General features: G+C 46.6%; 1 protein-coding gene across 1 annotated transcript in view; it reads left to right on the top strand.

Annotated features, from left to right (window-relative positions):
* The first annotated feature begins 563 nt into the window (after nt 1–563).
* LOC144165860 (uncharacterized) overlaps nt 564–15,166 on the top strand; it is a 126,814-nt gene continuing 112,211 nt past the window's right edge. Inside the window, exons 1-2 of the mRNA XM_077695620.1 lie at nt 564–758; nt 875–1,054. Of these exons, the coding sequence (XP_077551746.1) occupies nt 564–758; nt 875–1,054 (375 nt within the window). The remainder of the gene's footprint in view (nt 759–874; nt 1,055–15,166) is intronic.

Genomic DNA, 15,166 nt, shown 5'->3' on the forward strand with positions numbered 1-15,166 from the left:
GGCAAGCGCGTGAACGGCGAGACGGTGAACTGCCTCGCGGCTAAAGTCACCGCGGCCACACGGCTTATCAGAAGGGTGTCAATTAGAAAGGCAGGCATGAACGAGGAGAGCCTCACCAGACTGGTGCAGTCTTTCGCCATAAGCCACATCACGTGCGTCACAGCGTTCCACAACTGGAAGCAGTGCGAGCGAAACAAGATCAGCGGGCTCATACGCAAGGCGTACAAGGCCGCACTCGGACTCTTCGACTGCACAAGCACCGAGACGTTTCAGGCCCTGGGGGTGAACAACACCACAGAGGAGATCGCCGACGCGCAGAGGACCGCCCAGATCTCGAGGCTCTCGGAAACGAGAACCGGCAGACAGATACTGCATGACCTGCGTCTGACACCGATGTAGGAGGGAGCTGAAAACGAACAGGTACGTGTGCCAGAAGCCACACGCAGACAGTTACGGGTATGCCCGGTAGCGAAGAACATGAACTCCGAGTTCAACAATGAGCGAAGGATGGCGAGGGCCAAGGCGCTTGTGGACTTTAACACCAGAGACGAAGGGGAGGGGCCATGTACGTGGACGCGGCGGAGTACCAGGAGAGCGGGAGGGCCTGCGCCGCGGCGGTCGTCAGGGCGTCGACTGGCGAAACGATAACGGCGGCGAGCGTGAGAACCCAGAAGGCGCACCGGGCAGAGGAGGTGGCCATCGCCGTGGCCATCGCCGACCCTGCGTGCACGACGGTGCTGTGCTACTCAAGAACAGCGGTGCGTAACTGCGCCAGAGGGAGAGTGTGCAAGGAGGCCGCACGAGTACTACGCACGGTCAACCTCCATGGTTAGAGGAGGTGCGTGGCCATCAAGTGGTTCCCGGCACACGTGAGATCGATGTGTCGGACCGGGGCAACATCAACCATAACGAGACGGCAAAAGCGGCGGCGCGGGGACTAACCAACCGCGCCGCTGCGGCAGAAGCCGAGCCGTCGTGGTGGTGGAGGGAGATCAAGGAAAGCATGACCACCTACACCGAGATCGTGAAGTGGTACAGACAGAGCAGACGAAAGGTACCGCCACCCCAACCGGGCTTGACCCGAGAGGAAGCAGTGATATACCGGCAACTGCAGAGGTGTCCCTCCTCACCCCGCGGCTGATGAGGCACGTGTGTCCGAGCGTGTACGAGAGTTATTTGGGCCGAGTGTGCTAGAAGGAGAGAGCCACAGCGGCTCACATCCTCTGGGACTGTGCCAAAAACCTGCGCGAAGCGTCGACAGAGACTGACTTAACAACACTTGTTGAGCTAGTTGGTTCATGCTAATTGGAAAGACTAAAAGGGGGCGCTAAGCAGACGAAGACGAAGTAAGACACAAACACCACATATGTATGTATGTGGTATGTATGTATGTGGTGTTTGTGTCTTACTTCGTCTTCGTCTGCTTAGCGCCCCCTTTTAGCCTTTCCAATAAGAGAATATGATCCCGCCGCATCTGGAAGCCGCAGCGGGAAGCTACGACCAGGAACAACAGACCAAGGCCGTCCAGCAGATCTCGGCGGCCCTCGCAATGCAACGACCAAGCGAAACCGACGAAAAGTTACCGCCCCAACAAAGGGGCAGGCGAAGCCGGCCGAAGGGAGTAGCGAGGCCGGAGCCAAAGTAGAGGGGCAAGAAGTCGACAAGACATCACGGCAGCGTCGCGGAAAGCCCCCGCGCTAGGGAATCTAACCGAGCTACAGGCACTTTATTAAAGTTGTTCTCTCTGTCTCACTCTCTCACGGGTAAGGTGAGATTTAAATAGTTGCAACAAAGACGTTGCATAAACAGTCTAGTATGACTCTGCCTAGAGGGAAAAGACCTAAATGTGTAACACAGTGAAACTGGTCAAGGTATACACAGAGTAAGAACGACAACGTCAACGCTAGGTTCAAAACGACAAACTAGTATCATAACATTGAAAAAAAAAACGTACGTATACGCTGCCACTTCGGTTCAATCTGGCTTAGATAACGTTCAAGAGAGAAAACGTAATTTGTAACATGTATACCCCGCACCAAACCACTAAAGACATAATAAAATGGCCGGCGATTACGATACTCCCTAATGCGGTATTCTGGCGCAGCAGAAACGCGCCGAGGGAGCACTGACTCGTGGATTCTCTCTACGGCAGCGATGATGAGCTTCTGCGTCGGCGGCACGAAGTGCGCCCAAGGAAGCAACCGCTAACTGCGTCTTAAGAAAACGCACATCACTGGCATGGGCACGCCCACCTCATGTTCCCGCGAAGCTTCGCGCCGTCGAGCTCCTCATGCGGGCACAGCATACTGCCGCCTCCTTCCCCCCACCGTACACTTTCGGGTAGCGCTGGCTCGCGCAACCATGGCGAACCGGCCACCCCTACCAATTACGCGACACTTTCCTCCTTTGCTTTCTTTCACCGTTCTCTCTCTCTCACTCTTTCTCTCTCTTGCCATCGCTCACTGGGATGCGACGCCAACATGGCTCAGCCCCGAGACGGCAGCCAAAGGGCACTACCCGAAACTGAAACACTACTTTAAGCCCTCACCTCTAGTGCATGCAAATATTATTACTACCCAGGGAAAGTAAGGCGCTTCCGCAGTGTCGGTACTCGATGGAGGTACCTACATTCTGTTGCGGCATTTTATTCCATCACATGAGTTTATTCATAAGCGAGTACGCGAGTGTCGCTGTTGACATTACTTTATTTGGGTATTTGGCACTTTATTCTGTTATGCAGTATCTATGTAGTAGCCTCGGGCGCCCTCGCGGAGGCTGTATTTCGGATGGTGGGTAGAAACGGAAACACTGTATATTCCTGGTGTGGACGTTCAGCTCGCCAATCTCTGTAGTATCGACATGATGGAGTGTCGGTGCCTCATCACCGCCGCGAAATGGGCGACAATCGGCATAGAATTTAAACAGGTTGTCATGTCATTTTGCATTAGTAATGACTTCACCAAGGTTGGCACATATGGTGTCACTTTGAAGTTAGGTCCGCAGTGCTGCTCCAATGTTTTTTTGCTTACTCTTGTGATACCTGCCTTCGGTTTGTTCGATATCACCATTGTAATTTATGTTACCTTCTGGTCACTTGAGTAAATATGTTTTCAATTTATGATTGGGTTGCCCTATGTAAAAGAATGAGTCAGTTTTATTAGCCTGTTTTATGGAAGTATAGCGGACTTTCATTTATGGGCGGAGGGTTTTCATTTTTTTGAGGGGGGTTCGGCCCCCTTCCAACCCCGAAGCTCAGCCCATGACGATGATGATGACAAAATGTACCCATCATCATGTGTACACAAAACCTAGATACATACATACATACATACATACATACATACATACATACATACATACATACATACATACATACATACATACATGCTTCTGGTGTGCTTCTAGTGGGCTTGTCGTCCTGTGGAAAAAATACGACGGAATAATTATGGAAAGTACCAAATTAAGCCGTTCACGTCGGCGCCAATTCAATGATGGAGTAAGCTTTTAGCCCCAATAAAATTTTTAGTGAAAAGATAGAATCAACTCCAAATAAACGTTATCCTGTAGTAGAATTGGTAATAACACTTCGGGAGTTGGAGGGGGGGACGTAGGGACCTGCTTCGCCCGTGTGGGCATAGCCCCCTCCGAAAACACTTGAAGGGGCTCGGGTCCCGAGCCCCTAGCCCTTTTCCCCGTTAGTCTCCACTTATACTTTGATTACTTCTACGTGTTGCAGAGTTCAGCTCCACAAATTAATCGCGGCACGTACTCCCATATTCCCATATAAAAAGACAGTTTGTATGCTTAGCCTCAGCTTATCGGGTAATCTTACCACTCCCTGGAGGGTAACGCATGTTGTGACCTCTGAACGTTGTACACCAGTGCCAAAAGCAACCATCATGGGAGCCTTGACTGAGCACGTTGAGAAACCGCTTTGTTAGGGGTGTTTGGTAGTAAGCTACTACTACTACTACTACTATTGACTACTTCTTCGTGGTGTTTAATTGTTGTGAAAATCAGTAGCTGCGTTCAAAAATTGGCGCTTCCGGTGAGGACGTTAAGCGAGCTTGATTGACGGAAAGAAAGGGAGCTATTTCCAGCAAATAATAAACATTTGAGTTACCTTGGTTCATTCAACCAGCGCTTGCCGTCCCGCAAGGGCACAAGGTTTGAGTTAACCCGACTCGACTGGAGCCATTCAATAATATGTATTTTCAGTCGAAGTAACCACACCTAAGCACAACTTGGTAAGTAATAATACGTGTTTCTGTTGTTTTTCAGAGCTAGACTGCACCGACGAAGACTACTCACGGGCAACTGGCTGTATTCTTAAATTGGCTGTAACCAGACACTCTACCACCTGCAGTGAGGGTAATCCTGTGAAAGAATTACCACGCGAACCATCTAGGGGGCCAACAAATTTGTTTGCAAGTGCTCCTGAATTAACTTGAACGGCCGTGTCAGTTTTTGCACTTTCTTGACACGTCAGTTCTGTAAGGGCAGTAGCAGTGCCTTGCTGTCCGGTAGTGATAGTCGGCTTCTGTGCACATCATCCAAAAATGAAAGAAAAAAAACAAAATGGAAAACCATGTGGTGGCGCGGCTGAGAAATAAGTATTTTCTTCAGGTAAGTACCATGAACACGTTTTGTGCTTTACTGCGACCATGAAGTGTGACTATTTGATGGAGCAACCAAATATTAGCACTCAGTAGAATGACACCACACACCCTAAAGGAGAAACTGGTAGATTTAAACCACTGGTCAGGCTTAAACACACTCTGAATGGCCTTATACATGTAGCTGCGCAATGGTGCAGCGTTTAGCTTTGTTGGGTAGATAACAAAGTTCGATTATTAGAGCTTGCCTGATTGTCAGTGCCTGTTTAGAAAACAGCCGGTGCAATTTGCCCATTTTTATTTCAAAACTTTTTGTGGTGCAGTAGAATAGACATCAGCTTCCTAACCCCAGAAACCCGGTGCTTGATCCCGGCCAGATAAGGCAATTTTCTTTTTCAAGCCTCTGTTTCTGTTTGTGACGCCGTGACCACAGACAAGCGACGAAGACAAGCCGACCCACTAATGTGGTCTGCACTTAAAATGACAGGATAGGAGGGAGCTTACTGGCAAACTTATTTTGTGCAAACAATAATCTCGGTATACCTACAAAGCAGTATGATGAAACGGCTGGTAGTATGAAGCTGTGCATTATTGCCTGTCCGGTCGTTTTAGCAACAACTGTCGATAGCTTATTACAAGGTAGCCTTTTGTTCTCCGCTTATCTGTAGGCATCACAATATGTTAGTTGCCAGTACTATATCATGGGCCGCACTTTGCCGAGCAGATTAAAAAAACAAATTACTTTTCGTAGTTCGAAAATTCTGGGTTTGAAAACTAGGTCGAGCACATTAAAAAAACAAGTTTCTTTTGGTGGTTCGAAAATTCTGGGTTTCGAATCCTGGACCCTGTGCTTCTCAGCACAACCGTGACATTCCGCCCACAAGCGTTTGCTAATAACCTCTTAAAGGTGTGGATTTTTTATTTTATGTGTGGCTTTTTTTGGGCAAATGTGGCTGAATAAAAATATATTGTCTCTGGTACATATCACTAGGAATGGACACAGCAATGCCGACATAAACACTCTTGCCGCCTTAAATTTATGCTGACGCAGATGTGACATTTGCACACAGACAACAAAATAATGTTAAGTACTTGCTCGGACACCTAAACTTTGATGTACCTGTGCCAATACTACATATTTGGACGTGGCATATTTCCGTGCCCTATATTCGTTTTTCTAATTTTAAAGCATTCAATTTATGTGTACTGAATAAGATTTTGTGCCCGAAAAACATAATGGCGCAGCAGTATGTCAACAGATGTGATTGTCGATCTTATAACTGTTGTATCATTGCCTAAATGTATTTCCCTTCTTGGCTTTGCACTCTGAATTTTTGCAAGCATTAGGTAAACGTAGGCGCGAAGCTGCTGCAGACTTAGTGTGCGGAAAGGAGCTCACTCTTTTGCTGCTTGAATTGCAACCCTTGCTGTTGGGTGTGGTGCCTGACTTGTGACGCAGGCTGGAAGACGTTGGTGCTCCAACCCTCCTTTATTCCGGAAAACGGTAATATCCCTGATTGGTTCGAATAATGATGTTGGTTAGAATGGCACAGAAAATGACCAGTCTTGTGACACCGGGCCAGCATTGGTGATCACTGGTTTTTCAGGAATCTCTGAGCTGCACGTAGATGTCTAGGTGCACTGATGTGAAATGTAAAAAAGAATGGGGACTGTGTACATCAGAATATTTTCAGTTCACCCTTACTGTGGTATAGGTAGACCGGTGCATCCTTAGCGACCTGTTTGTGCTTAGTTGTTCACGATGAGCAGCTTTCATTGATTATGGGTTCATTTATGCAGCTCGTCACTTGGAACCGCTATTTTCTTTAGTGCCTTCCTCTTCGATTTGTGGGCTAAAAACCCGTTTCAGAATATCATTACCATGTAATATTTTTTAGCATGCCATGACAAGATGCATCTTTATATGCAAGCTATTGCACATATCAACTAAGTACTGAAAAAAGTCTGTTTCAGAACAACGTGGTTCAAAATTAGTTCCTGTCAACTTTTTGCAGAAAATATTTGGCTTCTGATATAAGCGCTGACAGAATGCACCTTACAGGTTCTGGCTAAAAATATAAAGCGAACTTCTTACGCAATAGTTTAATGCCTGGGGCGTTGGGCACCTGCCCCTCCCAATTTCGCAACAGTCTCATCCTTTGCTTTCTCTCACTCTTCAGTCTTCCCATCGTTCGCTCGATTGCAACGACGACGACGGCGGCACTGCTCAGGCAAGGAACTGTCGCCAAAGCGCTGTGCCCTAAACATTCCGCCAAATTTATCACGCTGACGAAAACCGGGAAGGAGAGAAGGTGTTGCTAAACGATAACCAGTGCGGCTAGTGTTCAGCTGCATGGCGTAGTCGTCATAACGCTGCGCTAAGCAACGTTCCCAGGACAGCTGCTGCGCGGCTGCTCGTGGCGGAAATAAAGAGCCTGGTTTTATGAAAGGGTCCACTACGGTACTACAGCAGCGCCGATGTCTCGACTGGCACGTGAAAAACTATTTGTGTATGAAAATTTTACCAGTTCTTAAATTAAAGTTTTATTTGCATGCCAAATCAATTTTTTTCCCAAAGTAGCTTACTAAATGCAAATTTTAAAATTGAGAAAATGCTGTTTGTGTCAAGCTAGCTCATTTAAAAAAACGCAATAGTGTTTTTTTTTAATTTTGTGTACGTTCGATCGTGTAGATTATAAAAAAAAACATTTTTAAGTGTGAAATATAACCTTTTTCGCGGAGGAATCTAAAGCTTAGTCAGTTTCCGTTGTAGTTGTGGCGTATTTGATGACTGCCAGTGTTATAATAAAAGTGCATATATCAGAACGTTTGCAATAAAATATTCGCCGTAAAAATTATAAATATTTAACATGTTGCTTCCACACTAGCGAACATGAGGCAGCAGTAAAAATTACAAGTATACCAAGTCATTCCTTGTAATTCTGCGAATTAAAAGGCAGTACTTAATGGCCGGACGTGTCTTTTCAAAATCACCATCGTCCTTTTCTCTTTGCTTTGTTTTTTTCCTCTTCTCTCTGCTAATGGGATTGAAAGGTACGGACAATGGGCAGTGTTAGGAATATCTGTGTCTGTGACTAATGTTACGTAGCCGCTTTTCTGGGCCTGACAATGCGCCTAGCTAGGTCAACGACAGTGTGCGTTCTGGCTTCGAAGCCTATTAAATGGTGTTAAAGCTTAAAACGAAACGCGTGTTAACGCGAAGTCGACACATACCCCAGCGTTTGCCGAGCTCGGCGCAATATTTTAGGGATCTGCAATACAATTACAGTCTTCAGTGGATATCGCATGATGGTGCTACTAACATCACGTTACCACACATCCGGATTCGCCGCGCCATGTAAGCGGGGGATTAAATGGGGATTGCGCAATACTACTCTCCTATCTGCTACTTCTGCAATTTGCATGTTCTAACTCATGATGCAATGCACCTCTAACCCGCTTTTCCAAATATGAAACCCTAGCGCATTTATACGTACACGTTTAGTGAGCAATAGTTACCCAGCTCTGCTAAAATAGGGGGATGCGTGCGCAACTCACTTTACGCCAGCCTTCAGTTCAACTCGCCATAAAGAAAATAAAACAGAAACGGCCGACATAAAGTAACAAAATTCCAGCGCGACGTGCTGTTAGCTATTTGGAGCTTTATTCCAAAAACTCTAACATGTCAGCAGTTCACCTGGATAACAACATCTATTTGCCACACACAAAAAATACAAAGTATACAGGTACAAATATATGGTGTTTTAAATTATACGTTACCTCGTATTGTGCTCGCACAAAATATTTTTAAGTACAGTTTTTTTCTTGAAGCAATAGCTAAATGGTTTGCACTCAGCAGCTCAAACTGCTCTCCCCAGTTCATGAATTTGCGTATGCATTATCCTCCTTGTGTGAAGACGCCTTTGTTTTTTTTCTGCTCGCGTTACATCAGATTTACTCCTGCATTATCTTTTTCACGCAGAACTGTGTACAAACAAATAAATAGATAAATGACCACGTCATTTAGCCACAGTGCGCTCTAAGTGCCCTGTAGATTTAGTAATGGGTGGCTCATGCATGTCCCCTCACTGCTGATTTTACAAGCTTCTGCTAAATCTCTGTGCAGTTTGCCCCTGTGCTGCATATCCTGTTTGTTCACACAGTGCAATGCCGAAGGGGAGGGACGGATCTGCCCTCCAATGAAACGTCATTGATTGGCCCACTGTGCGGCCATAAGCGGAGATTCTACACCTGAGCTATGAGGAGCGCTGTTCTGGAGAAGTGCACATACATTTCGACTACCTGTGCATCTTTAACGCGCGACAAAACTCGAGAGAATGGCATTTTCGGTTTCCGCCGACATCACCAACGAACTATTGTTCGCACGTGAACGTACGCTAAGGCTTCTCCCTGTTTTCCCGATCCTAAGATTGTGGGTGGCAAAAAACTGCTTGCTTGCCATGGCACACTCTTTAGGGGTCTTTACTTATGTCTTCTTAAGAACACAGGTTCCTTGGGTTCACCTAGCTGAAAATTTAGGCCTTCATCCAAGCACGCTTGACTGACCGGTACGTAATTCCCGACCTGCGGCCATACAAAACTGCTAGCCACCTAATTCGCAGAATCGAGACCCTCGAGGAGCTGTAATTGGGTTGTATAAACCGCTATTCCTTCTCAATAGGGTTTTCTCTTTCTTTCTCTCTCTCTCTCTCTGCATCTGTCTCTCTCACCGTTCCTTCCAGTTGGGCGTAGCTGATTACTGGGCGTAATTATTTCAAACTGTAAGTCAAGCCCAGATTAAAATGTTCGTAACGGTTTAGACGTATTGTTTTTACAACGTCTCGTTTTTACGCTGTAGTTACATAGAGGCAAGACGGAATGCCGAAAGCTATTCGGCTACCTGCACCAAAAAAATAATACGGGAAGATGCAGTTGCCACCAAAAGTCCGCGGGCCAAGCCCACCGCCGTCTTACACTACGTTCGGATGTAACTTTGTTGCCGTAAACGATGCACAGCAGCCTACGTTTCCAATTTATCAGCCATCATGGTCGGCGTGTTTAACATACACAAAATGAGCGGGCAACCTTGCATTTGTTGAATTATGACGGCAGCATCGTTCCGACGAGTTGGATTAGCGTGGCACTTGCTCTACAGGGTCAGTGTACTGCAGCGGTTCACAGATGTCCCCGTAGTTATTGCAGCATACAGTATTTAGGATATAACTTGCGTAGTCCCGAGTTTGTGCAATGGTAGATCACTTGCTGTGGTGCTGATGGAAAGGGGGTGTCAGCTTTGCAGATTAATTATGCATACCAGTGCATACGTGGGTTACACAGCACAATTGGGCTAAAGAGTGGCTACAAAGATGCTTTCGTTCATTCAAATGAGAGGCGAAACAGCGACAACAGCGACTACACGAAACAAACGGCGAGGTTGCAAGACAGGAAGACCCGGACATTATTATTTTGTTATAGCTTTTTTATGCCTGCCTTTGAGCATGAGGGTCACTTTTAAAGCGAAGCTTTTTTTTTCTCTCTACTTTCGGTTTTTCGAACACTGCTGCTGAATGCTCGCCAGGTGTTTCACTGGGTTTCTCGTAAGCTCAGCGGGCTTCTTATAACCTCGCATAACAGCCGCTGGACCGGGGAAGAGTAGGGTGGTTGGACAGACGGCGAAACCAGAGAATTCATCTAGCAAGTGCTTTGCACTTAGTGCGTCTAAGCAGCATGCTAGAAAACGGATACGTCTTCGCTGTGCAGCGATATGTACTGCTCACCGCGCATGTGTGCTGCCTCGATTATGTGAGGTAACGAAACGACATGTAGAGACTAGGAAGGCAGCAACCGCAGCAACCGTCGTTGGCACTACTCCAGCAGTCGACAAACTGAAAACTCGTGGCGGTTAAGCTCCTGGAACACAGAGGTCAGATAGTGTTATGCAGATATTTGTTATGCGGGAAAAATACTTTCTTCTCTCCTTAAACCAAAGTCCGACTAATTAAATAGGTGTAGCGCGTCGACCTGCTTTTTGAATATCTGTTTGTTAAGGAGAAAAGGAACATAAAACGTCGAAGCAACCCATGTCCGGACTGCCGGAAATGCGGTTCTGTGGGCTGTGATTGCGCTTGAACCACTACCGCGCAAAAACTGCCCATGTTTGCATCTTGAGCGTGTTTGTAGGCAAATATGCTTCAATATACAAATCTGGTGAGCAAAGAAAATACCTTGCCTTGTTTCCTGCGGTAAAAGCATAATGAGTGTGACGAAGCTGATGTAACTACTCTCTTTAAGGCCTGGTCGAATTGTACAGTCCCCCACAGGAGACGGTAGGGCTGTCCTATTATATTTCGAAGCCGGGGCTTGAACTATCCGAGGCATCGACCGCAACAGGTGACACCCCATGCCATAAAATATTAACCGAGCGCATGTGGAAATCTGCTAATTCCTTGGAAAATAGCAAGTGAAATATAAGAGGGCGATAGATGTAGGTCAGCTACACTGGAATAGCGAATCCTTTTTCGCCGTATGACATCAGTTCACTTATGGGACCACCATTCCCGGTGCATTTCCGGGCTTATCAGCTGTTGTGTCCCCCTAAAGCAGATTCAGTATTAGCCGCGAGGCCCACCACTGGAGAGGCCGGCGCTGCGATCATTTTGACGTCACTTGTAGGATCACCATTCCTATTTTGCTGCGTAGTTGGCTTGCAACACGTACTTCGTTAAGGACGAACGTTCCAAAAATATTTTCTTGTTAATTTCCTTGTTTTGAAACAAATTGTCAGTACGTCCAGCGCAGTTTGACCTCATCGGGACTTTATAACCGTATCAACTGTGGTACATTATCCGCAAACAACATGAGCGTGGTGGTGTATGCGGATGTATGCGACAGAACCCGGTGTAAGCGTAAGCTGTGGCTCGCTTCCCCCAACAACATTGTAGACTACGACGATCGCCGAGTTACGTTTCTAGATTTCCCTTGTTTGCAAGAAATGTATAAGCAGGAAATCATGAACCGTGTATTGCTCGCAGAAACGCTCTGCTCACGCACCCAACGTCCTTGCCCGCACGGCCGACGGAGACGCTCGATCCGACGCAGGTCACGACAGGAAAACTTGTCGCCACTTTTTAAAATAAAAAAAAAGTCGTGAAAAAGAAGTTCCAGATTGGGGAAAGTGGAGGTTAGGGGGGTGAAAAATTCTGCTAGGTAGTGTCATCAGCTGTGGGTTTCAAAGGAATGCTCAAATATCTGCCGCAGTTTCGCCGACCGGCCGCGGAGGTCGGCACCGCTGCCCGTTCACGAGCGGTGTGGCGAGTGACCGAAGGTTGGCGATGCCTCCGCGCAAGAATCTACCGAGGCCGTGGCAGGCGTCTTGATCATCGATCTCTTAAAATGCAATTACCGCTGGTACAGAGTACCACGTATGAGAACGGGGTGACATTACGGTGTTAAGTTGTGCTAGGGACTGTCATTCACAACTGTAACAATAGCAGCGATGACATATCTGCCGCAGCACTAAGCCTAAAGTTCCCAACATTCGATCCGAAGCCGGCGGCCAGCAGTTGGAGAAGACCCTGTCGTCGCACGCACGCGTGTTGCGTTTGGGTTCCCTTAACTTCTTGGGGGACCCCGACTGTCGGTTCTCCTATTCTAAAACTCCACTTTGCCCCAAATCATTAACGACGTGTTTTGCCTTGTACACAGCCTCGCCTTCTGTAAGAAGTCTGAGTTTCGAAATTGATGCTAGAGAAAGGCAGGTTCAATTCCCCAGACGAGATCCTAATGAAAAATAAATATAGTCATGTCCGAACCCGCTCGAAGGCGTTGAACACTTGCGTTCATACAATTTATACATTGCGGACAAGTTGTCGCGAAAAGTAAACATAGCCGTGTAGAATACCGGCTACGGCACTGATATTTATACTAATCCGGGCATAACTATAAGAACCTTGTAGGGGAAATAGGCACTTCTTATGCCAAACTGCAGATCACAGCAGCACGTTTAAGCCTGTGGGGCGAAGCAATCCGATCACCGTTCTCGCGTAGTCATTCATTTACCGGGCAATGCGAGCAGTGCGCGCGGTGAGATCACAAGTGAGCGATGCGTTTCCGTCGCTGTTTCAAGGTGTTTCCTTGCACACACAGTCTCGTACATGTCTCTTCACAAGTATTTCATAATGATTTTACAGCGTAATTTTCTCGGCATTGGTTGCATCGTCCTTGGCGTTAGCTGGCTGCATACGAGCTGTGCGTCGCGGTGGTAGCAACTACCTAAACGCGGCGGTGTCGCCAGGAAAACGCCAGTCGCCAATTGTTTGCCCGGGTTATAAGGTCTGCAGACCAGTTTTTTGCGGGGTAAATCCCATCGAATCCACAAGGAGGGGGGCGACGGTGGCCACAACAAAATAACATGCGGTTGCATACGCACAGGAGCTGTGTTGTCGCAGACGACAACACGACCCGGTGTCCTACAAGTGACGTCACGCCTAGGTGGCGCCACGGTATGTCCTCGAGGCCAATATTCACAGGCGGCTCACTTCCCCACTTATGAAACAAGACTGCGGGATTTTCGTTACACATCAGAGAATTTGCATTTCATGTTCTCGCTGTCACTTCAACTCTGCTTAGCCAAACTATCATGAATGGCATTAAACGTGTGAAAATATCAAGCTTCGTTTTAAATCCTTGGCTTGAGCCACGCATGCCCGTAGCAGTGGCGATAACGGGGGTATGTTGTCAAGAGGCAACGTTTTTTTTATGGGCGAACAAATAACCGACCATGGGCCATGCAAAATAACCCTTTTGAATAAAATGAAACACTTTACCTTTTCGTCCCAGAAAATTACCCAAAAACAATTGGGACAATCCTTAGTTAAGATTTTATATAATTATGTTTTCTTTTGTTACAGTATAATGAAATCAATGTATGCGGAATGATGAAATAAAATAGATTCATTTCAGCTAATAAATGCCCGTTCCAGCGAACGTACTTCGGTGTTCGCCGATGGATTCATGTAACCAGAAAATCGGCAGATATTCCAGCGTTCCAACGGCTGTCTGTAAAAGATGACAACAAGCGTTTGAAAATGAGTCGAGGGTTTGAAAGAAGCTCATCGTGTCGGGAGACCTGTTAGCCAAAAACCGCTGAAAAGTTCTCTGCTGCTCTTTTTTGTTGGTGTCTTCATGTTGTTGCAACGTTAATGCCAAATCACGCATAATACTATGCTCAAAGTAAAACAAAACTGCACGAATATGATGTTCTATACGCATTTGCAATACTCTCAACTTACGATATCTAGGAGATCCCCACCTTTCTTTGAATAAAATCAATAATTTGTCGTAGATATGGCGGGGTTTCGATAGTTGCAACAAGACAGGGACATAGAAAAACTGGTCGAATGGTTCATGGAGGGAACAGACCTCAGTATTAAACACAGTCAGGCTGGTCAAATACTTGTCCAGCCATTTATAACGAACGCTGAATTTGTTCGTTTTATCTGGAGTTCGTTGTAAGTGTAATAAGCGTTTCCTCGGCGTGAAAACACGCAGGCTTGCGGTCGGTGCATGCAGCGGCCGCGAACATCGCCTCGACGGCGCGCGGCGATAACATTGCACTAGCCGCAGCCATACAGCGAGGTCTGCCGCTCACCCGCAGGAATAAAACACGCGCCCTAAAAACAAGTTAAAAAGCGGAAAAATACCTTATAACATACGCATAAAAGTCCAACTAATTGTCATTTGACAAATTACGCTTTCTGGGCAAAGGGTCGCATTGCAATGGGAACCAGAATCTTTTCTCTTGCTTTAAAAATTGTACATTGTCGACTTGGACAGTCCGCACTTTACGAGGACGCAATTTGTGCTCCCTGTGTAAGATAGTTCACAACGTTCAAAGAGAACCGTAGATGGTACCTCAGAGAGCACTCTGTGTGTTTCGGCTTTATGGCAGGCGTTTCAGGGTGGTTATTTTTTTTACTTCGAGCATGAACAGGGACTGCCGAAATTTCAGGTAGCCAATTTTGTTGGCTTAGAAAATCCGTATCACCGATTTGTGCCCCCGCAGACGGGAGGACGGAAGAACTGATGTGCGTCGCAGGTGTTAGTACAGCGACAACGCCAAGTTTTTGCAAGTTCGCCGTCGTCTCCGACTTTTTATATCCTACCTCGCTTCACCCCTTTTCCGTGATGTGCACCCTCCGTCCACCTGAAGAAGAAGTTTGGTAGAGGGAGGACAAGATGTTCTACGACGACTATGTGCTTTTTTGTTTACATTTTCGTTTTTTTCTTGGCTCGTTGTATCAGAGCAATTGTTATAACTGCGGCCGTTATCAGTGGGCTCGACTCTATACAAAATGTAATAACGACAACGTTACCCTAAGTTAGAAAGCACAAAATAGGGGCGGGTGATAATGCCAAATAACCTTAAGAGCACCCTCCTGCTTCTGCTGAATCTGGGTTCGATCCCGTTTGAGAAAGAAAACGTAACTTCTAATTTGAATACCTCACAGCCAACAAGTATAGTCATACCATAAGTGAAAGACTACTTTGAG

The sequence above is a fragment of the Haemaphysalis longicornis genome, unplaced genomic scaffold (genome assembly GCF_048455015.1).
Source record: "Haemaphysalis longicornis isolate Haplotype H1 unplaced genomic scaffold, Haemaphysalis longicornis Haplotype H1 scaffold_15, whole genome shotgun sequence".
Classification (NCBI taxonomy): Eukaryota; Metazoa; Arthropoda; class Arachnida; order Ixodida; family Ixodidae; genus Haemaphysalis; species Haemaphysalis longicornis.